The sequence below is a fragment of the Serinus canaria genome, chromosome 12, assembly GCF_022539315.1.
Source record: "Serinus canaria isolate serCan28SL12 chromosome 12, serCan2020, whole genome shotgun sequence".
NCBI classification, from domain to species: Eukaryota; Metazoa; Chordata; class Aves; order Passeriformes; family Fringillidae; genus Serinus; species Serinus canaria.
Genome location: NC_066326.1, coordinates 12,296,915 through 12,321,052, shown reverse-complemented (window position 1 = coordinate 12,321,052; position 24,138 = coordinate 12,296,915). Strand labels below are relative to the sequence as shown.

The window sequence follows — 24,138 nt, the reverse complement described above, 5'->3', positions numbered from 1 at the left end:
AGGCAGAAGCACTCCTTTCATGAGCTTCTCTAGGGACAAATAACAGCCCATTTTGAAATCTGCCTCAGATTCACACACAAAAATCATTTTGGTGACTGGCCTGCAGCTCAGTGCTAAGGCTGGCTGGCCTGGAGACACTGGGAAGGGTTCACACTTCTCCACCCCACACCCACACCCAGCAGTGCACAGCACTTGGTGGTCCCTGAGGAGGGAATCACAGGGTGTGGTGAGCTGGCCAAAATGACCCTCCAGAGTCACACTTACAAACAAAGCAGTTGGTTGAGTTTGTCTGAGTACACTTCCCCGGGGAGATCAGAAGGGAGGAGGTGGGGAGGATAGGGCTGGTTTATCCACGTGGACTTGAAACAGCTGCTCGAATTCTGTAGAGGGTGAATTGATCACCCTAAGTGAAGCATCCTTTCCTGAATTTTTCACTAAAAGGCGTTCTAGGGAGAGAAAATTACTGGAAACACTTGTATGATCTTCAAATGAGATTAAATGTAATTAAAATACTTTTGTTTCGGTTACAGGCAGTGGGGGAGCAGGAATTTCTCTCTAGAGCACTTATGCTGACTGGAAAATTAGGTAACAAATTTCTTTATGAGAAGTCATTACCCCTAATATAACATGTTCGGCAAGACATCACAGTAGTGGTCTATTTCTTGTTTTGATTAAATTTTATTACAAAAACATTTATATTACATGAGTAACTCTGTAAAATTAGTCCTCAGAGTGGGTAGTATTTTCTAATTTTCTGCTGTATGTATGCATGTATGTTTTGCTTATATATATATGTATGCCCAGATAAGAAGCAACAGGAATTTGCCCTCTCTATAACTGATCTCATAATACAGGCCAAATGCCACTTGGTTTGACCTTCCAACCATCCCCTCAAAGTGCAATATGCAAACCAAAGTTTGGGGTTTCTAGGGTTTATTAGGCAAATCACATAACTGGGGGATGAAAAAAAATCAAAATCCAAACCAAAGCCTACAAAAAACTCGAACAAAAATAAGTAAACAAAAACCCTAAAAAAACCAAGAAAGCAAGCAAACAACAAAAGAAGAGCTTTCAGCTACAAAAGTCCTTTTCAAGTCAGAAATAAAACTAGCAAAAAAGGATGTGATTTGGGTCTTTTGAGTTGTCCTTTCCTATTCACCTCTTTACCTAACCATACAAACTTCAATCCTTATTACACATTTCTTTGTGTTCAGCTTGACACAGCTTACTGTGCTGCACTCAGATTCCCAAGGGCTGACAGTGAATAGGATTTTACAGTATGGCTGAGGTGAATTGACAATTTACTTGTAGAAGTATAAACCTCACTTCCCTCTCTACCCAAATTCCTCTTCCTCCCTCTCTTCCACTGGCACTGTACCCTCTCCCTGCCACTTATTACAAATCTAACATTCATCTCCTCACACAGGTAAGTCAGCAGTCCAAACATTCTTTCTTTCGCCAGATCTCTTGTCTGCTGTTTTTGTGAGCTGAACAAGTTACTGTGGCATGAGAAAAGCACCAGAACTCATGAAGATAAATGGTAAAAAAGCTCTCAGGTACAAATAAGGACAGGACAGGGAAAAGGTTGGTTTTTCTCTTCCTAGTAGCTCTAAACTGTGAGCTTAGCTTGTTTCATGAAGTCATACCCAAAGAATATTGTCTTCATTTCATTTTTTTTGGATGAGAGATTTGGATCAGGGGCCTAATTTATTTATTTTTTAAAACAAACACACCTATTCATTTCCATAACAACTGCACACTATTACTCATCTAGCTGGTCATTTTTGCCAATTTGACTATCTTAAAATTAAAACATTTGTACCACTTGAATAAACATTTAGAACGCAAATCTTGAGACTGGTTTAATGTCCTCCTTAATTCTCCTGAATTAAGGCTGGAAAAGACCTTTAAGATCATCACATCCAGCTGTTAACCCAGCACAGCCCACCACAGTACATTAATTGCAAAAGGTATTCAGAAAAATTAAAATTTGGAAATTAAGATCATCCTGCAACTCTAGAAGTTTAGAGGTAATGTGCCTTATGAAAGTCTAACAATTTTAGGAAATTAAATCTGCAGCATGAAAATTATAATTCACGTACCCTTTTCTAGACCACAGCCAAGGATGTGCCAGCAGCGTTTCTAGACCCAAAGGAAAGCAAATAAAAATTGTTTGACACAGATTACAAATTCCCATTCATGGGAAAGAGTGGTGAAAGTCAAGCAAAACAGTGAGACTACTAAGGGCTTCACAAACAGAAACAAGAGTCTGGTATCTCCACTACAGTGAAGCAGCCTTGAACCTAAGAGGTCTTTTTTTCACACTGCAATACTGACTGACCACCCAGTGCAGAAAACCTCCACATTTGGTCCTTAACAAGCTCCTTGGATCACTCAATGCTTCACAATCCAGATTGCTACAGTGATTATGCAAATTACAATATTCCACTGCAGTGGTTCATTAATATCTTCAGAAATGTTGTTCAATTCCCCTATGCAGTGACCTACTGTACCAACACATCAGACAAAAATGAACACAAGAAACTAAATCATCTTTCTGTTGCCCACATCCTCCCCCTAAGAGCAGGCAGGAAAACCATGTTATAACTTCAAAAAGAAGTGTCCTTGCAAAAACTGGTAATGCTTCAACAACTGATAGAACCACTCTACTCCCAGCACAACTGCACTGCTGACCTGTATCCTTCAAGATGGTGTGGCATGAAGTAATGATGTGACTAATCTTCCAAAGACAGCTGAAATGGGACATAACATCTTCAAACAGACAACAACAACTTACTCTGAGACAGAACTCCTTTGTTTGTATCCCTTTATCAAGGATTAGGGAATGGAGAAACCATTGCTGGGAATAAAAAAGTTTTATTTAAAGTTACAAAATAACTGTCTTCCCAAGTGTTCATAGAATGATGTAATTCCATCCCATGGTACAGAAGTCACTATAACAAGCTTTAATTGACACAGAAATTTAAATTAGAAACAGTTTTCCTGAATACTCTCCTGATTTAAGAAAGCCAGCTGTAATTTCTGAAGGCTGTCTCCTCTCTGGTCAAGCTGTTAACCACAAACTGCTCTCTGACACTGATCAAGTTCATCCTGCTTTTATGGGATCATTATCAAATCTCCAACCACAACACACCACAAGTGTTCAACTATGAATTTTGGACAGGTGACTAATGATCACAGTTAATTTAGTTCCCAAGACAGCAGAGAGAGTCAATAGTTGGAAAAATGTCTCAAATTCCAACCACCTCAGAGAAAATATTGTTTACTACTTAAAAGCTTAGAAAACTCACAACTGCATCAGAACATACTTCTTGTATCTAATAATCTTGGAAACATAGCAATTGACTGAACATAAAAGCATGATGTTTTAGCAAACATTCTGATTTTATTATATAATTGGGATTGGTGTTAAATTACATGGACATCAAATACTGTATCTTCAAATCCCCACAAAAACATAAACTCTTAATAAAACTCCTACTCTAATAAACAGTGAAGTGTTAATATAAACGACAGTAGATCAACATGAAGAGACTTAAATATCAACCATAGACCTAAAATGACTTTGTTCTAAGAATGCATGTTAAACAGAGTATAGTGGGGGAATAGAGAAGCCATATACTTTTAGTGCAAGGCACTGCTCTCAGGGCTAAAGAACATTAACAGCTGACAAGTCTGTTCTGACCAACATGTAACTCTTGGGAAAGATTCTTCTGATAACAAGGGGATGTATAGCAGGAGAAAAGCACACAGATTAAAAAAGTAAATAAATAAAAATCGAGTTGAGAATGAAGGCTGTTATTCTAGACCAGAGAGGAACAGAAGTGAGCAACCTGAATAGCAGATCTGTGGGATTTGTGGGACTGGGATAAATAATTTATCTATTCTTTCAAAAGCCCTTGTAGTTTCTGTTTGATGCACAATAGAAGTCATTAGAACAATGCAAAGAGGAGCACAGAACAATCAAAGTGATTACCTAGGAAAATAGTAAATAATATACAAAATTAGTTACAGGGTATATCCACATATACAGATGGATAATTAGATACAGGGTATAAAAGGCCCTGCTTCTCAGGTGATTTTGATGCCATTCAACAACACTGCAAAAGAATTTTAGAAGAGAAGGCATTGTCACATTAAATGAATTCTTGCATTATGGGAGGCAATATGTTCCTTAATTAAGGGGGAGAACAAATTTAGTGTTGAAGGCTCTGTACCATGCATACCCCACTGGCAACCCACACACAACACTGCCCAGCATGAAATTCCCAGAGACAGTCCTTTTACTTAACATGACCTTCATTTACTTAACATTCTCACAGTCCTTTTACTTAATGTGACCTTCAACCCCACACACAAGCAGCAGTTCAAGGAGACATGTAAGTGATCTTGAATTTTTATTTTTTTTTTAAATCCCTCCTAAGGAATCTTATTTCACTCTTCAGCTGTCAAACCCTGACTTTGTGTACGAGTTCTAGGCTGCTACAGAAGAGAAAAGGTTACATAACACTTCTTGGTAACTAAATTACCTGTAGGAAATGGGCTTGCAAGCACTTTAACAAAGAACTGCTTTCCATAACAAAAAGCAGACAACAAACTTGTAACCATGCAGAACTTCTAATTTTTACTGAAGCAAAAATATTTTGTCACCTATAAAAGTTAAAGAGGAAAAGGAAAGTAAAATGTGCAATGGGAGTAAAGCCTATGTTTTTTCAGGCTGCAGGAGTCTGCACTTTCATTTTGATTTTGATTAATAAACATGATAACATTTCACTGCCTCCATACTTATCTTATTCTAAACCAAGTAGCAAACAAGTGGGACAAAAAAAAGCGAGCAGACTGCTGGCATGTGAACACGCTGAATAAAGCAGAAGGAAAAATGTTAATCCTTGTGTTGTACTTCAAGCACATTGTCACACATGGTACAGGTGTTCTCAGTGTGCTCTGCCAGCTCCCCTGGAATTCACTACTGCATTCCTCCCTAAAGCAAAACAGGACCCAGGAAGAGAGAGCACACACGGAGTATACAAGACTACCTAAGGGAGTTGCAGTGATGATCCGCAAGGAAAAAGGGTTAAGTCCTATGAAATGTCCAGCCCTTGCACTGATGAATCCAAACTGAAAGGCTGAAAGGACAGCTTCATAAAAGCATAGCTCTACAATAAAGATTGGAATGCACCTCATATCTGCAGTAGAAGCACAGGTATGTTATTACATACTGTTCTCTGGAATTTGGCGGATTTGTTTTTGTACAAACACTTAGAGACTACCTGCTTCTGTTCCTAATTGCTTCCTGTAGATCTGGTATTTTTATTAAGCTGAAGGATATCTATCCAAATGACTGCAGTTTTGCCACAGTAAGAATCCATCTATTTTGTTAGTTCAGGAAGTGCCATTTGTTTCAGTACGTGCTATCTAACAGCAGATGTGCATTAAAACGTGTCATTGCAGGATATATAAACCACACCACATGAATAAGCCAAACAGCTGAAATAAGAAGCTACAAAGACCTTTTTGAACATGAGCAGCCTCCCTGATCTCCATGAAACTAAATCACTAGTCTGATATTACTTGCACATATGGGGAAGATACAATAACTGGCAACAGATCTTATGGAAGGCACAGCCTAATGCTTTGCACTTGCTTTACAATTGCTACCTACCCTACTAGCAGCCCTTTTTTTCTCCTGAGTTATACATTTACATACCTACAGTGTATCTACAACAGAGTTTGGATTCAGATCTTATTTCTCCAATATACAATAGCTCAAGGAGGGAAGGTTTGGATTTTTTAAATCATTGCCTTGCCCTCACATTCTTTCTCAACATTTGCAGCATTTGATCGGCAAAAATCTCTAAATCAATCAGCTTCTGACCCAACATTTCTGTTAGAATTGTAATATTCCCCCATCCTCTGCAAGTTCCAAGGCAATCAAAAAGCCTATTAGCAATTTTTACATTTGTATCCAGATTATGATAAAGAAGCTTTGAGTGAGATATTGCAAATTTTCAAAAGTAACAGTAACAGGGATAAACCCAATTAACAAATTACTACAAAGAGAGATGTTCCTTGCAAGAGAAAATAGAAAGAGGGAAATCTTTAACCCTGATTCTATCTCTGGTATTAGGAGATGAGCAGCCTTCACTATGACTTCCTAACCAACTCAGTAGGAAAATGTTACCAAACACCATGCTGGAAAATGACAGCAGAAATACTCTCTAGTGCTCCTCACCCTCTCTTTAACCTTACAGAAGCATATAGCACAAATCCAGTTTTGCCTCTGACCACAAAATACCCATGCACAGTCACCTCTGTAAGCACAATTTGCAGGCAAGGGGCTCAGGAATTGGACATTCTTTGCAAAGAAAAACTCCACAGATTTTGTACCAGTAATCCCCAAAGTTTAGGGATCATGGACAACAATATTAACCAAGTGGTGTGCTTACCAACAGCTTCAGGCTTGTAATTGGGAAATTTTTATAATTTTTTTCTTTCATGTGGCCACAAGAATCATCAAGGTGCTCTCTGAGACACTGTTGTCTGCCATCCATAATTTGAGGACCACTTTTTCAGGCCTTCTAACTAAAGGTAATGGCTGTATCTGTGAGGTGATCAATATTCACAAAGTGCCCAAACAGTTCTCATTGAAAAAAACAAAATCAAGTAACAGAATTGAATGACACTCAACACCCATCCCCTCCCCCAGTACTAACCAGTGGAAAAAAGGGCAAGAATAGTAAAGAAAGATTTCAAAGAGATAACACTTTGATCATAGTTTTTAAGACTCTTATGCAACAATTTTGTTAAATATTTTTCCATATGTGAGTGAATTCCACTACCTAAGACCACAGTTTCTTTCCTACTGTATTCAGTTCTTCCAGGGTGAGGATTATGTCTTGTTTGTGAAACTGCCTGGAAGTTTCTAATGGTTCTTTTCAGGAAGCATGCATCTGTTTTCCAAACCTGTTCCTTCCTAAACCTGCTAAAGCTGGCCCCAAAAAATGTATCAGGAAATAACCAGAGGATGAGGGGGATGGGGAAGGAACTTCAAAGACACCTTTTCTTAATTAAACCTCTAAGTGTTACTTCTTCCTGTTGAACTGAGTCACGCAGGGCTTGAGCTGTCACACCTGACAGGGGGAGGGGAGATGTCAGCACGGAGAAGAGGTTTGTAGTTCAGCTGCCTCCTGTAATTGGCAGCCTGGAATTAATTAATGAAGTGGAACCAGCACACACTTGAGTGCAGCACACAACTAAGCATGGCAAGGAGTATCAAAAAACACTGCTGCTTGCTTTAATACTCTTTTATTGCTACAGAACATGGAGAGGTAAAACAGGAAAGGCAAATGCCAATTAACAGAGACATGAGGGTGCCTCTGGCAGCCACTGGTACCATCTGGGTCTCAGTCTGCTGCTAAGCTTTACCTGAACAAGCAGTGAGAATAGTTATCTTACCTAATAAACAACAGCCTTTTCCATTTTTAGTCTTTTTAGTCTCAGAATTATTTTAAAATAAATAAAGCTGTCTAAAGCCATATGATTCATGTGGCTGCTCCAAGTAGTCTCAGCTGGAACCTCTCAGTACACTGTATCAGCATTTCAACTACTAATTCAGCTGGAAAGCTAGGGTCAGGAATGTGCCAACTCCATGGATTCATCAACTTATGACAGGAATGTCATTTCTGTAACCTTTCTACTTGATCAGCTCTTAGTGCCCAGCACAAGCCACCTTCCCATAGATGAGACCAGATATTTAACTTCTGTATTTTAAAGAACAATCTTTGGAGGGGTATGGAGAAAAAAAAAAATCCCCAGTTATTTTTGGAGCATTTCCTTCCATTTATTTTTGTTGTTAAGTAACAGCAGATTTTACATGCTTATTTTTAGTAGTGGGTTTTGCTTTAACTGCCCTGACAGAGTATTGCAAAGCATCAGCTGATTCCTTCACAAATTATGTACCTAAACAAATCAGCACAAGTGACTTTTGTAAATTTACAGCTACATTACATCAACACCTACCAGAACCTAAGAGTGCCAGTGACTGCTGCTCACAGGGGAACTGGCACCCATCTGCAGCTTCACAGAATTGCTGTTGATTCAGTTTTGCTGTACATAAGCATCAATTCAAGTAATTATTAATCCTATAAAGGAGAAAGAAGCCATTGAAGCTGTTTTCAGGTGATGCCATTCCAAACTCACAAGTGCAAGCTTGGCTGGCTCAAACTGCTTCCACATCAGGAAAGGACAGCAATCTGAGAACAATGAAGGGTTCCTCAATTAGCTGTTGCAATCCCCAAGGATAACACCTACTTTTTCCATACAGAAGCTTCCACATGGAAGAACTATAACGTTTTAGCTTTTCTGATGATCCTTTAACAGACAAAAGATATTAATGCTGCCACTAACAATTTGTTCCTTCTTCCATTTCCTTTTTCTTTACACAATGGGAAATTTCAACTCTTTTTTTTGGCGTTACTTCTAAGAAGTGGAAAGTGATGCAAGGCCAAATGAAATCTGTCACAGCTTCATTACCAGGGTAGCTGTATCATAGCAACTGTTTCATAAAGGCTTCATCAACTCTCCCTTTCCCACTTGCATATGGTTTACCTTTAGGAATGGCCTCGCATCAGGTTACAAGAAAAAAACCTGAATGCTGCTGAATGCACCAATTCTTTGCTTCTTAAACTAAGGTCACTAAAAGGAGACTATAAGATGAGAGCTTTACCAGTAAATCCATCCAGCACTTATATATCTACAACTTTGTGGTCTGTTTAATATTAAGAATTACTTTATAAGATGTCCTCATCTCTATCTCTCACTTTTAGCCTACTTAAGCGAGCACCACAAAGAGGAAGTTGTTTTTAAAGAGCACTAAGAAGTGACAAATGTGAGAAAATATATCCAGCAAGAGATACATTGCTGCTTAACTAATAGATGAAAGATTATTAATATGTTGACATGATGTACGTTTTCTGCTACTGTAAATAAAAACCACTAAAAGATGACAACAGTAAGAATCAGAGTATAGCTCTACTATTGGTGCTGAAGGAATCACTTTGGAAACAAGGCTTCTCAATTAATGGAAGGGAACATTCATTCATATCATGTCATGTCATATCCCCAGACATAGCAAAGAAAAAGCCTCCACAGAGGGAAAACTATTTTTCCTGAGACAAACTCTCAACTTCCTGAGGAGTTGGGCAAAAGCTGCCAGTCAGACACCTAATCCTACCCATGACCCAAGAGTCCACTTAGAAAAATCACTGAATTTAAAAGTACAAGGTAGAGGAATGATGAATGACAAAGGCAATAAATAGGCAACAAATATTAGCTGTCTCTGACCAGGTAGGAACTTCTGTAAAAGACATTTTGAAAGCCTGTGTGCAAAATATTTCAAGCGAGAACTTGATACAGGTGCTGGCTAGAAAGTGTTCTGGCAGAGATCAGTACATTTAGCTGTGCTCTAAGAGCTCTTATCATTTTGGGGTTTTTCTTTTCCTTCTTACTCTATGACAGAAGACCACTGCATTGACTTCAGGCAGTAAACTGATTTTAACAAATTTGTACTGAAGTACTTCCTGGCACTGCTTTTACTTTGCTTACTCCACAGCTATGCATCCTGCATCAAAAGACTGTCTCAACATCAGCAGGTCCTGAAATTCTGCACCCAGACCATGCTCAATTACATCATAAATGAATACAAGAATAGTAGTTTCCATTTCAGTAACATTTCCGTATTCCTTTAGGTTTGATGAATAAATTTTCTTAGTACCACTAAGGAAAAATAAGCTCATCAGCATTTCACAAGCAACAAAACCAAGCCAGAGAATATGTAAGTGATAGATGAAGTTCATGAGAAATATGCTCTGTAACCACAAACAGACTTTTAACTTCAGGCAATGTCAAACCCAGCCTCCACATCACTTCCTTGGCCAATTCCACACAGATATGGGCAGCAAGTTCATTATCATAAGTGTTAAAAATTTCATATGAGCAAAAAGGCATAAAAAGCTGCTTATTCAGACAAGAGGTTAAAAAAGCAAAAATGTGTTCAAACATCAAACCACTCAAACTGCTTGAATTCAGAGCACATTTCATACAGAGTGCAGGAAGTCACTGTGCTATTCTAAGTGATGGTACAGAAGAAAAAAAAGCCACAAAAGAAGCACAATAAACATGCTGCAAACAAGAAACACCAGAATATAAAACAAACAAAAAAAAAAACCTCCCAGAAATAACACAAAGCATATAATGAATAACATAATGTAAACAACATATTCCAATACAACAATGCTTTTACAACTCCCAGCTTTATGCCTCAAACTTGACTAATTTGTCTTAATAAAGAAGCAACTATGGAGCTTTCATAAAAGGGGTAAGAAACACTTCATCCAACTACTCTGTACTACCTATAAATACTTTCAGAACTTTAATTAATGGTTAATTAGTAAATAGTATTAAAAAAATTTATGTAGCCTCTCCAAGAATGCTTTTGCTCTCATGACAAACCCACTTGACACAGTTTGCTTCTTTCAAAGTCTCATCCTGTTCCCATCCCACCACATACACATCCCTGACCACCTCTGGATCCAATAATAGACAGAAATTAGATTTAAAAAAAATCTGATTTAGAAGATGAAATATCTGATACATAGATACCCAGAAGCAATAAATAAGACCCTATGCCTATTCAAACTTGCAACTTGCCTTTGTTAATATTTTCACACAATCTGGGTTCCTACTCCTTAGAGGAAATCAATAGTTTCTGGAAGTAATTTCATTAATTTCACAGGAAGAAGGAATTTACTGCCAGCTTCTCCCTCTCCAGCTAGGGGCTTGCATTTGTTTTGTTCATTATTGAAGTTCTGGAAGTGTACAATTAGTTTAATTTATTTTGAAGGGTCTTCACTAACCTTTGCAGAAGAGTAACTGTCATGACAAGAACACAAAAGATCTTGACCAAGCTTATCTATTTAGGCCTTAACTATCCTACCTTGCCACTGCCTGTCTCATAATTGAAAGCTACAACAAAGCCAGTGAGATCTCTTGAAAGATGGAGGGTTCATTAAAGGCCCAATAACACCGAGCCAGTTTTTACATTTCAGTGAAGAACTCACCTCAAACACTGAAAAGGAAAACTACAGAATCAGAACTTGGGCTTTAAGCAGGTGAACTGTAATTCTAGCAGTCCTCTGGACACTCTGTAATTGCCAGGGTCCCTGCACAGCCACCAGCTACATCAGCAGGAACATATTCTTGTGTTATGTAAAATGAATTATTTAAACCATTAATAATCAGTTGTTTATCCACAGAATTGTAAAACTAAACCATTTCAGTAAGAGGCAGCTGATATAGGATAAACTTAATATTCACAACAGCACCATAATGCTTTGTTTTACTTCATCAAGCATGTAAGTCACTCAGGCTGTCGATGCCTCAGCAGCTAAGTGCCCTGAATAGATTAAGATCAAATTTGTTCTGAAGACAAGGATGACAAATTTACATTTCTTTACAAACATGATTTAGTACACTAAGGTAATTTGGAAGGGAAAAAACTCAAATTAAAAGTTTAAAGAGGAAATACGCAAAAATTCATTAAGTGTTTTTATTCAACATACTAAAGAAAAGCCAAATGAGTGGACTGTTGCTGTCCTCTGAATTACATTTTTAGAAAATCAAATCAAAAGTCAATTACATTCTCACAGTGAGTTAAAATTGAGTAGAACCATTAAGTACACAGCAAAAGATATTTAAATATATTAAGTTACCTACAGTAAGACTTGGAAATTAAATGCTTCAGCACCTTTGACAATTCTATGCTAATGAATGCATTCATCACTACCTAAGCATCTTTAAAAAAATCTGGCATAAAGTTCTAAGTAATGCAAAGTAGTATCTCTGGCAGCTAAACTGCCTGAATTCCAGGAAGGAGAGCTTTAAAAGACTGTGGTTTTGTTTCCAATTCTATCAAATGTTCACTAAAGAAGCCAGTTGACTGAGATAAATCAAGTGAATCCCTCCTCCATGAAGGGATTAAGCTCTTAGAGGCAAACAAAACTCAAAGGGCAACCTTTACCACAAATACAAAGCAAATATATACAGTTTAAATAATGTATTTTATGTACAAAAATAGTAGATGAAAGTCTGAACATTTCCCAAGACAAAGTCAAATCCTTTCAGTATTGGTTTCTTTGAGAACAGTGGTAAAAAAATCAGCTAGATGGTTATAAACATTGCCTTAAGAATTAACAGATCAATTAAAAAATTGACCTTTTAATCCAGCTAATGGCTGATATCACAGATAAGACAGAAGACAATATAGAGGAAGTAAATGAAAAGTCCTCTAATATAGCAGCAGATTTACATTTTATCCTGCAAATGCAAAACTGTGTGAATGAACCTTCCAGGTTTACAGCAAATTTTTAAAAATTTTTTGCTGACATTTTTGTAGTCACGTAAATGAAGAAGTTCAAATAAGTGTAAATATCACAAAAGTCACCACTAGAGATGTTCTGTCCTCATCCAGGTGGGATGACTTTACAAAATACTACTGTTCAGTCTTCTGTATGTTAGTGGGTATATCTAAACCACCAGGAGTATTACTCTGCAAGTTTTAGTTCTCTTTTTCTCTGCAGTCTTGTTCATCAGCAGCAGAGGTGACATGCTAATATACTGTTGACAAACACATTCACACACTTGGAAAAAATAACATTATGGTTTTTTTGTAAAATCATCTTAGAGCATTTAGAAGCACTTGTTAGGCTTCTACATGCTGGGGGCTTTCCCTTCTGGCTGCTTCCCACACCATGGCAAGGGGACAGGGTGCAGGTGCACAACAGAGCCAGCAGCTGTAAGCAGATACCCTTCAGCTGTCCTGATTACAGAGTTACAGTGATAACAGGAATGACAGAAAAAACAATAAAAAATTTTCCCTAAGAGATAAGAGGACCTAAAGGCTACCAAATAAATTGAAAAATCACTGCTATGCAGAGATCATTTTCTAGGATTATTGTGGCATTACCACAGCATTCTAAGATTACCCCAGAGAAAAGTATGAAACTTTTATGACAAATCACGTTACACTTCTCTGTTGTAAGATTCACCTGCTTATGTCTCCCTGCACTGCCCAGCACTGGAATGGCCTTGGCTGACAGCCTGCACTGGGATGTGCCCTTCCCACTGCAGTCACAGCACTGGCAGTACAGAACACTCCCCCAGGAATGTCTGGGCTTTGGTCTCAAAGCAGGTCAGGAAAACAAACAGATTTGTTGCATTTTTCAGATAAGGACCTGATCAAGAGAGAAGTCCAATGATCCACTGAAGGGTACACAGGAAACTTCATGCTCGTGAGGGAATAAAAACAAGCCAAATAGACCATGTAACCACAAATATCTGAGTGAAACTTCTTATCTCTCTTTTTTAAAAACTACTTTCACCAGCTAAAATTAGGAAATACCTACTAGAAAATTTTTAACAGTAAGCTCGTCTTTGTTTTCCTTGTTGCTAAGCTCTTGTTGAAGAAGTTATTTGATAATGACTTTCCTGCTAAGATGCAGCTTGTTTTAAAAAACACAAAGCCTAATAGAAGAGGTTTCTTCAGAAGATGGAAGCAGATGTTATCTATTATTTAATGAAAATCACCTCAACATATTGATAAAATTACTTTAGCTTCACATTAGCTGAAACAAAAATACCTCCTCTGACCGACCTAAGGAAAAGGCATCATCTGAAAGAACTGGTTATCTGTAGGTCCTGGCTACAGTAAAAAGGATCCCCTGCCCATACCTGTTCAGGGGTTTTTATACTGATCTGAATGCTCACATGTGGTGTAAGATAGCACCTTGAACTGGTTTGTGACTAGGAAACCTTGTTAACAATAGACAGAGAAGTTCTGAGCTGGATTGCCTGCAGGAGTAGTAGAAGCTTCTAAAAAAGACCATGCAGAACTATCTGTAATGAATAATTTCATTATCATCTAATTCAACCACCAGGAGATGGATGGGCCAATGCCCTGACAAGGCCTGTGCTAATGCTCTGATGTAAAGAGGCATCCTGGTGTATTGATGTATTTATGCACCAACTTCATTTCCTGCTATGGTTGGTCACTTCTAGAGGCACAGCCAAAATGTAGCTGGTATTGCAAAAATGTATGGACTTGAACTATACAGCCATGCTAATTCAAGGAATCCTGACTTGGCTTCCACTCCAGACTTCAGTAAGCACTGGACTATGTCAAGCACTCCCAGTGGATATTATTTGAGGATGGATGGGCCATCCTTTCCTTCTTCCACAGAATAAATATAGGTAGACTGCTTCAGTCAAAAGTTTAACATAACTTGAAAAACCTCAACTCTTTGGCTCCAGGCCACACACAGCACATTGCTTACATGGAGCCTTCATTTTTTTTTACAAATTATGTCTGCACAGTTCATATTATAAATTCAATATAAAAGACAGTTACCAATAATGATGTATAAAACTTAATTTTAGAAAATGTATGGCATTATACGTTATTTATCTCTACAGAACTAATATTGGGGTTTATTTTGACCTCTAAATAAACCAAATTACAGTAGCTCATTACTTGATTCAATTTCATTATAAAAACCTCCTCTGCAAGCCTTCATCAAACCAACCACCACACACATTGCTTAATAGATATCCAACTTCATAGCTGCCAATAACATCTGGTTAATTTCAGTTCACAAATGCTCCCGATTTGCCATGTGGAAAATAAGCAAATGTCAAGCCTGTTTCTGTAACCCAAAAGTAATTTAAACTGAATTCAAACTTCAGTTGCCATTTTCTGTTATGCAGAATATCATAAATTACACTGTTATTACTATACAAACCAATTCTTTGAAATAGTACACAGATTTATGTACACCACTTTTGACTGAATCAGAAAGATAAACTGTGGTACATGCAAATATCATAAGAATTACAAAATCTTTATATTTCTGAAGATAACTTTATCTTCCATCTCATACATTTCTCACTGAGGTCATTTGCTGCTATTGAGAGCTAAGTCCACAGACTGAGTGGATGTTTTTGATGAAACCTTTCTGATTGGAGGCAAAACCTTCACTCCTTTTCTTCTCTTTTGTCAGTACAGCCAAGGGAAGAAAAAATTGGCACCTCACCTAAGAATTGGTATAACCTGTTTCCAGACTTTTATCAGAAGCCTTCCACAGTTCCCAAGACTTGATCAGAATCTAAGATTTGATCAACAACAAAACCCCATGGCAAAAGTATAAGGGATAGCTTTGCAGTGTCTGAACACCTTCAGGTTTGGGGTTTTATCACATCTTGCTCCACAGTGATACACACTTCAGTTTCAGAACAGTAACACTGAGCATGCCTCATCAGGAAAAAAAAATTGAAGAAAAACTCTTTTCTAGGAACCAACAAGTTCCCCAACAAAACTTCCTCAACAAGTCCCCCAACAAAACCATTGTATGGCTTTACTTCCCCCTCAGAGACTGCAGAATGCCAAGAACTGTATAAATAAAGAATCTCAAAGGAAAGGAAACTGTATATACAACAAATTGATAATGTTGTATCAAACAATGCCCTGCACATGAATTTAAATAGGAGCAGACAAATAGATGCCAGCAAGTCACAATAAGATAGTGTTATAGTTTGAGCTAAACATTAAAAAATGGGTTTAATACTTCATTTAAGGTATCTATAGACCAGCTTTAATTTCTAGAAACCATGTGAATAGGTACAAGAGATACATTTTCTTACTCAATTCCCAAGTATGTTTCAAGAAAATTTGGTGTGTGTTTCCAAAGGTTTGGCATATTTGTACAGGCAGATTGGCACTGAAGATGTTCATCACACATTTGCTGTCTCCACCAAAACAATCCTTGAGATTTAATGGAACTATTAGCCAAATTCTGACAAGTTGTTCACATAAATAAAGAGTAACTGTATAACTAGATAGGAACTCTGAGATCATCCTAGAATGCAGAGAGGGAAAAATGCAGCCTGACCAGCAATTTACACAATTTTCCAATAGAGCATTGTAGGCCTTATCTAATGAGAAATAGCAAGAGAATTAACAAAACAAAGCCTTAAGATACAGAACATTACTCCAAATAATGCCAGCAGCAGAGGGTGTAGCCTATGACAATCATATGAGGGATTAATAATGGATTAAGAATAGTCACTGTATAATGAAGTCTGAATCCAGATGAGCACTGACCACCCTGCTGCATTGCAATATTCAAAGGCTATGAATAATTCAAACATATTGTATACATCTTACTGGGCAAGCTGAAAGCCTTTCATACTATGAACATGCAACAGACCACAGTTTAGAGAAATAAAAGACCCAGATACAATATATATTTTAATTATCTTGACTCTGATAAGCTGATGTGGAAGTAATCCTCTCTAAGCTTATAAAGCTAGCTTGCCATACATTTGCAGTCAAATATAATTGAATTTATAATTAAGTTTAATTAGGTCAAATAATGTTTCAGCTATATTGACTATTAAATACACAATAAATGATCACTTTGCACTAAAAGCAATCAAAATTAATGAACTGTAGTCTAGTGTATGCAAATGTAGCTTAAGTCTGGGTACCTTTTTGTTTGTATCTTATACTGGGACATATTTTATTAACTTCCAAGTAGGCAGACGAGCAATAAGACATTTCCAGTTCACTCAAGAGTAAGTGACTATTTGGCAGAGCTTAATTTTCAGTAATGATAACTGTTCTATAGAAGAAAAATAAATAGCTCTTCTGAAATTTTACCTTCTTTATGAAAGTGCTTTACACGTCTAGTTCATCATGTATTTGTTGTATGTTCCTTCTCAAAATAACAACAGCAACTTCCATGAGTTTACAACAAATCTGCATACAACTAATTGCAGAGGAGAACTGCAGACCATTGTCCTGATTCTTTTTCTGGATGGAATTTTGCTCAAGTACCATTTCATTCTGAAAAGCCCAAGTTTTGTACTAGGTTTTACCAGCTTTTTGTTCTGGAAATCTCCTGAGTTATTTATGATTTTACAGAGCTCAGACATGAGGCATACAGTATCATCACCATAACAAGATTTCAGCTATGCAGTTACCGCCTTAGAACAGCCATGAAAAATGCCGTGCTGTTAAGTACCTTGCTGAGTGCTCTGTGCAATAATCTCCAGGTAACAGTGTTCACCACCACTTTGCTCAGTGTGATGTATTAACTCTGTTTAATAGCTATGGAATACAAGAAAGAACCAGCTGCCTGTGCCTGAGTAAGGAGCACAGCCCTCCAGTGCTGCACCAGGCTCAGGAGAAGGTTGCACTGAATGAAGAACCACATTTCAAAGCTGGGTTATAAGGAAAGAAGAAAAGTCACAACAGCAACGAGGAGCAAAAGCAGACAGAAATAATCCAGAAGCTGCTCAGAATTTAACTAAGGAGAGAATGTCTGCAACAGGAGGAATATAGAGCAGGGCTCATTGAAGTGTTTTAAATAGAAAAAACACTTTGCCCTCTATGATCATTAAAGCTGTTTCAGTTTACATGCCCCAATTCCCCAGCCTTTCAAGGGATAGCAATAAAATCTGAAGTTTATGTAAGCCAGGTTAATTACATAATGTCTGTAAATCATTGCACATGCACAGATCAAGAAGCTATCACCATTCTAAGAGCACAGGCATCAAACACCACTGGCTGAGTTAACTGGACAGACTGAAGTCCATTGACTGAGTTAAGCCTCCCAGTGGAGGCCAGCATGAACAAGGCCATGTCAGATATTAGGCACATCTCCCTTGAAATAAATTCCTGACCACTGTGGCCTTGCACATTCATGCACTCAGTCCTCACAGTCTGCTGGCCACATCTGTCACAAGTTATCACGAACTATTTGATATTGAGGAGATTTGCAAATCCACTTATTTAAGCTGGCAATAAAATGGGCCAAGTCCAAGCAGTCAGTTTAATAAGTCAGTTTATCAGCTCCTGAAGCATCAATGCCAGTCCAGATCACTAACCAAATACAAAGATCATTTAACATGCTTAGGTTACCAGTCCTTGTCCTGAGTCAGCAAAGCCCCAGTGTTTCCTGTGAAAGGAAATTCTGTCATTATGACTTATTCCCTTGGAAAAGACAGGTATATCTGGCAATGGTCAGTAATAGAAAAAAAAATTAGATCTATTTTTGTAAAAGGACTGTAGACACATGATGATGTAATTGGCAGGAGACCCATATGGATGTTGCTTTCCAAGCTATGAAGTAATCCAGTCATTAAATAGTTACTAACCTCTTTCTTTGCCACCCCCACCCTGGACAAAGGTGGCCATCAGATACATTTTTACAAACTGGAATGTTAGACAGCAAAGATGGCCAGATCTTTCCACTGCCATGCACAAAAACGAGGTCCATCCCTGAGGTGATGCCTGTGAAGCCAGCACAAAGTGAATGCACCACCACCTTTTCACATCAGCAGCTCAGGGGGCTGGAGACCTGACCAGACCAGGAGTTATTCATCTCATGCAAACCAGACAGTGTGCTGACAGGAGAGCCTCAAATACTGATTTGTTATATACATACTATATTTAATAAAAAATTACCAATTTTTTACACAGCTTGAGAGATTTATTATTTGTAAAAAATTAATGATCTATCATTATCCCACTGAAAATCTGAATATGTAATAGGGAACACATGCATTCAAATTTTCATATTCTTAGGCCTGGAAAATAAATGCATTCACTGAAGATATACATATACAAAATTTGGCACATCTTTTCAGGGCATAAGAGAGTTGCTAGACAAAGGAACCCAAACATTTAATTATTTACCTCATGCTATAATCCAAAGATTCCAATTAAGCATAGAGCCCTCATTAAGTAATTTCAAAACTGTCATTCCTTGGAAGAAAAGAAGGTATTGCATTGGGCTAAGCAAAGTCTCCTGAGAACAGCCATGACAGGCTAAGGATGGATCTCAGGCCAGCAACAGTGAAAAAAAGCTGTCCATGTGAAAGCAGAGTAAACACCTGGGGACAGACACATAGTTTGCTCTCCCAGACTCAGAAATATGCAGCTTCAAGGGCTTCCTCAGAGGGATGGAAGCCATCAGTCTAATAGCTCTTGGCAGTTTTTTCTTCCCTATTTGTTTTCTGAACTCCTGCAAAACCTCTGGTATCCACAACACCCTGTGCCAGAATTGTGCCCTGTGTGGTAGGTGAAATGGCATCGCTTTTGCTTTGGCAGGAACCTGCAAACAGCTTTATTTTGTGCCCTTAGTCCCAAGAGAAGAAATAACCTTGCATGGACCACTCCTCATGGAACTAATCACGTGCCAAATTGTTCCCAGGATATTTTATTTCAGTTTATATAAGTTCCAGTATATTTGACTGTTTGCTAAACAGAAACTGTTCCAAACTTTTAATTATTCAAGACACTTCTTCTCACCCCTTTTTTCAGCCCCCTCTCCATTTTTGGGAATTAGTTACTCTGTATGCGAGGCAACAGAGAAAGGAAAAGTGACCTTGCATAACACCACCACAGCTGGTTTCTGTGAGGTGTGAACTGATTGGTTTTGACATTTTCCTTCTTTTTGAAATTTGCCATCACAACCATGAGAACAAAAGACAGCCAACTCTCTGCCTTGTAACAGAATTCTTGAATTACCTATAATGTAAGCTATGGCTCTCTAAAATAAAAAACCAAAACACAAAAAGACATATCTCTACTCAATATAAAAATAGCATTTATATTGAGAACAGAGAACAAAATGCTTCTACAGGTAAGTATTCAGCCATGGACTGCCAGATTTCAGCCATCCCTTTTGTGCCACAACATTCCACGGTGTAATCAGAAGACCCTCCAATATTTTCCAAAACCAAAAGACACTTAGTATTCAGTCTAGTTGCATTCTCAGCACTGTCTTTATCATTATTCATAAGAAAAGTATGATGTGAAAGGAAAAATCAAAGTTTATTTGCCATGTCTAGGAGGCTCACAAAGGTGATAGTCCTTCTTTACCTGGGGGGATGATAATTTAATGGGCAGGAACATAAGTAATGAGAAAATGTGAACTCTTCCTGCCCAACTTGTTTTAATGTCAACAGCACGTGGTTGTGATGGGCATACTTGAACCATCACCTGAAAAAACCTGAGGGTGTTGTTCTAAATTCACATGCCAGGCTCATTTCTTAACCAAAGGCACCTACCCTCTCCAAGTCAGTCATCTTCACCGTTTAAGTCTCCTGTCACAGCCAGAGGCAAACTAGCCCTAACAGCAAGTCCTGTCAGTGGGGAGGGCACAGAACCACATGCTGAACAGGAACCTGCAACACTGCAATGTGCAAGAGTTCAGGGCAAAGTAAGCTTCAGAGACACAAGAGACAATTTAGTCTGTACAGCATAAATCAATCAGCACTTCCTGGTAACAGAAAAAAGGGGTGACAAGCTTGAAATTATCTCAAGCAGAAAAAGATAAATCAACTAATGTTTACATAAATTGTACATTTAAATAAACTGATCACTCTTCAAGATGCAATGCATACCCCTTTATATCCTCATGGGATGTTCCCCACCCTGTTGACCTGAGTGATTCTGAAGCACTGTAAGGAAAGATTCAAACTTCTTCACCCATTCATTTCTCACCCCTATTTTCTAACACAGACTCCAGCATGCATTTACACTGAAACAGTGAAATACTGCCTTGGTGACAGTGAGAAGAGTTTTCTTAACAGACCTTCACACATTTTATTGACAAGATCCCTCTAAAGTAGGGATTTACAAATCTTTTAATGAAAATCCAAATTCAATGGTTTTATTAGTCATTGTCTTACAGATCAATGTTTAGTGATTTACTTTATTTCTTCTCAGATTCATGTTTGTTTTGGCAATAATAATGGTTACACAGAAAAGCAATACCAAGAAAATAATATTTTATAAGTTTTAAATGGTATTTAATAACTGCAAATGAAGGACATTGCTGTTATTATTGCTGTATCTATTGCTCATCAGAAAACTACAAACCTCTCTCTGCTCAGTGCTCTGTATTTCCACAGAGGAAACTCAGAGCTAAGATCATATTAGATCATCCTCCCCCAAGAATTCTATTAGCAGAAATTGTCCCCTTCAAGCAGTATTTAAATCTTTAGCTATTAGCCAAAGGAGAAGCTATATTCATCCAAGTATTTTCTACAGCAGTGTAGCAGATTCTACACATGGAAATTCTACCTAATTGTCTTCAATCACCCAAGAATAAAATACACACTTGTTCCAGAAACATAAAATTAGTCAAACACAGCATTTTCCACCCCATATCAGAGTTAAGCACCTAAAAATGATCAATTTGTCTAAAATAATAATAAATAGTAAAAAATTTTGAATTTTCCCTGAAGAACAACAACTCCTTTCAAACTCCTTTAAAGGAATAACAATTCCTTTGAAGTTGGGCCCGATGTTAGGTCTGATGGGATGAACTAACATTAAAGTATTAGCTCACAGACAAGGTCAGGCTACTGTGGGTTTATGATTTCCAGAACAGTGCTGGATTCTACCCAGCTCACTTGAAGTGCCTGCAAGAGCTTGTGTTTATCTGCAGCCATCCAGGCAGGTGAGCCCTCAAATGTAATTAATGCTTCAAAGAACAGGTATACTTCAAACCAAAACTAACATCTGATCATTAGAGAAATCACAGCACTAGGTTTGACACTTGCTAACAAATAAAACTGTTAAAACAAGCAGAGTTTGTTCTCTATTTTCTCTATTACTTTTTCTGTCTGTACTATGTGAGAGGTCTACAGAAAAGAAAACTGTTTCAAGAGCTGACTGTAAACAGCAAATATTGAGGAAAACACTGAACAGAAGGAATGGCAAATTTTCCTACCCCTATTTTAGTTCCATGAATTTGAAACTATAACTTCAATTGTACCTTTATGTCACAAGTTTACAGGAAAAACAACACACGTTGCTGTTTACTGCATAATTACCCTCATTAATACTTTGATTCAATACCCACCATAATCAACAGAAAGAGTTTGGTTCTTACAGCTTGCACTAACCACCACTGACAACTGAAATGGAATTTCTCAACACCCATTCAACACTATTAGAAGTCTATATTTAAATCCTGCATTCACAAAGTCCTTTTATCATGTTAATTATTTACTAATAAGAGATTCAATGGTTTATAATAAACTGTTATTATGACATCATTCTTCTTTTAAAGGCTTAATACAGAAAATGAGAGAAGTAATATAACCAACTTTTTTCATAACAAGCAGAACAAGTTATTCATGTTATGTATGAAAACAACACAGCTGAGAAGATGGAACAGGCTTATTTCAGAATACTCCTAACAGCCATATTTTAGTTTCAGGGGGTAGAGAAGGAGGGCAAACAAGAAAATTCAATTACTCACACTTGTATCCAGGCTGCAGATACTGATTGTATCTTCATCTTGAGTACTCTGTTTCCGTTTTTTCTATAAAGCAAAATGAAAAGAAAGCTCAGTCTTGATGAACAGTACCAACTGCCTTTGGCTTGATCCCAAGGCAAGTATACATCATGATGTCATACACATAAATATATGTGTATATATATTTACCTGACTCTCATTATTATTATAATCACCATGTATGTGAATATAAACTCTCTTTTCATGAGTTGAAAGGTTACCTATTAGCACATAGTGAATTAAATGCTGCTTCTTTTCTGCTCAGATAGGTTCACTTCAATTAAGAAACTTCGTTCCAACTAAAAGCATAAGTAATTACTCCATGCTGGAAACTGTATTTTGGCACTTGATATGAACTTTTGTAACTATAGAAGACTGTCAAGAAGAGAAACTCATATTTTGTGCTGAAATCCTATACTTCAGATTTTTCAAGGGCTACTCTCAGCAATCAAGCCCTATCCACAGACAGTCAATATAAAAGGTGAAATGTACTGCAGGAATCACATGAGTGCATGTTAGGGTTTCACTCTCCATGTCAGCGATTACATTCTGCTCCATATTCAGGTTTTGGGTTTGCAAATGGCAAGCCCTCCCTTCTGTCATTTCACAGGTTCACCACAAGATTAATCTTCGTGCACTTCAAATAAGTGTGAAATGTCATTTAGCAGAGCTCTGCGTTCTCTACCACACCAGGAAGATTCAAGAAACAAGAGAAGTCACAGAATACATGGCTCTTATTTATCCAGCTGTGCTGTCTTCCAACGTCAACCACAGATAAGCAATAACACGTAATTATAGCTGGGATTTAGTTTCCAGTCTACAGAAGTGAAAGATGAGCAATTTAGAGACCAAAAACCCCAGACAAATGCCATACAGAGTTCACAGCTTGTGGGATGTCCAAAGCTCTGCTAAAAGGTAGAAGCTGCATGTAATGAAGGTATTTCTTATTAAAAAAAAAAAAAAGAAAAATTGTATCCCCCCCCCATCCCCAGTGTCCATGCCCCCAGCTCTTGTGAAGTCAGTGAAACAACTTCAACTCTACAAGGCCAAGCATATGGTTTCTGAGAACTGTTTCTTTAATGAGAAAATATAAGGAATATTTATCACAAAATCCAGAAGTTTTGATTTCTTACTCTTTTAAAACTAAACCCTTAGTGTTGGAATCTTTTATGTTTATTCACTGGTTTTCAGCAGATTTTTCACTCTCTTTTTCTTTTCCCAGAAAATAACTTCTGATACTTTTTTTTTAGACAATAATTTCAAAGTCCGCAACAGCTGTGTTTTAACATCATTATTATCCAGAAATTGAACCATGAGTTCTGTCACCACATTACACAGTGAGAAGTGTTTTATGAAAGTAATTCTTCACCTTCAGACTAAGCACAATCAAATCCCTTTTACTACTACAGTATGGATTATTAGCAACAAGTTAAATGACTGACTAGAACACAAATTTCTGGACCAGACCACACTGAGCTATGAATGGAAATATATGAAATAATAGTGACTGTGTTTACTTATCCTGTATCAGTCTTTTGTAAGGTTTGGTTTTTTCCCCACAGGATAAACTAATCTGAATTACTATTCTAGGGTTAGCAAATGTGAATTCATTGAGAGAAACACAAACCAGGGATGAGATCTATCAGGTCAGCACTTTGCCCAAACAGTAACATCTCCTAAGATTCTAGTTGCA

General features: G+C 37.6%; 1 protein-coding gene across 3 annotated transcripts in view; it reads right to left on the bottom strand.

Moving 5' to 3' along the window:
• ARHGEF3 (Rho guanine nucleotide exchange factor 3) overlaps nt 1–24,138 on the bottom strand; it is a 104,943-nt gene that overhangs the window by 27,134 nt on the left and 53,671 nt on the right. For all 3 annotated transcript variants that reach the window (XM_018915044.3, XM_050979286.1, XM_050979288.1), the window contains one exon: nt 22,410–22,472. In XM_018915044.3, the coding sequence (XP_018770589.3) occupies nt 22,410–22,472 (63 nt within the window). The remainder of the gene's footprint in view (nt 1–22,409; nt 22,473–24,138) is intronic.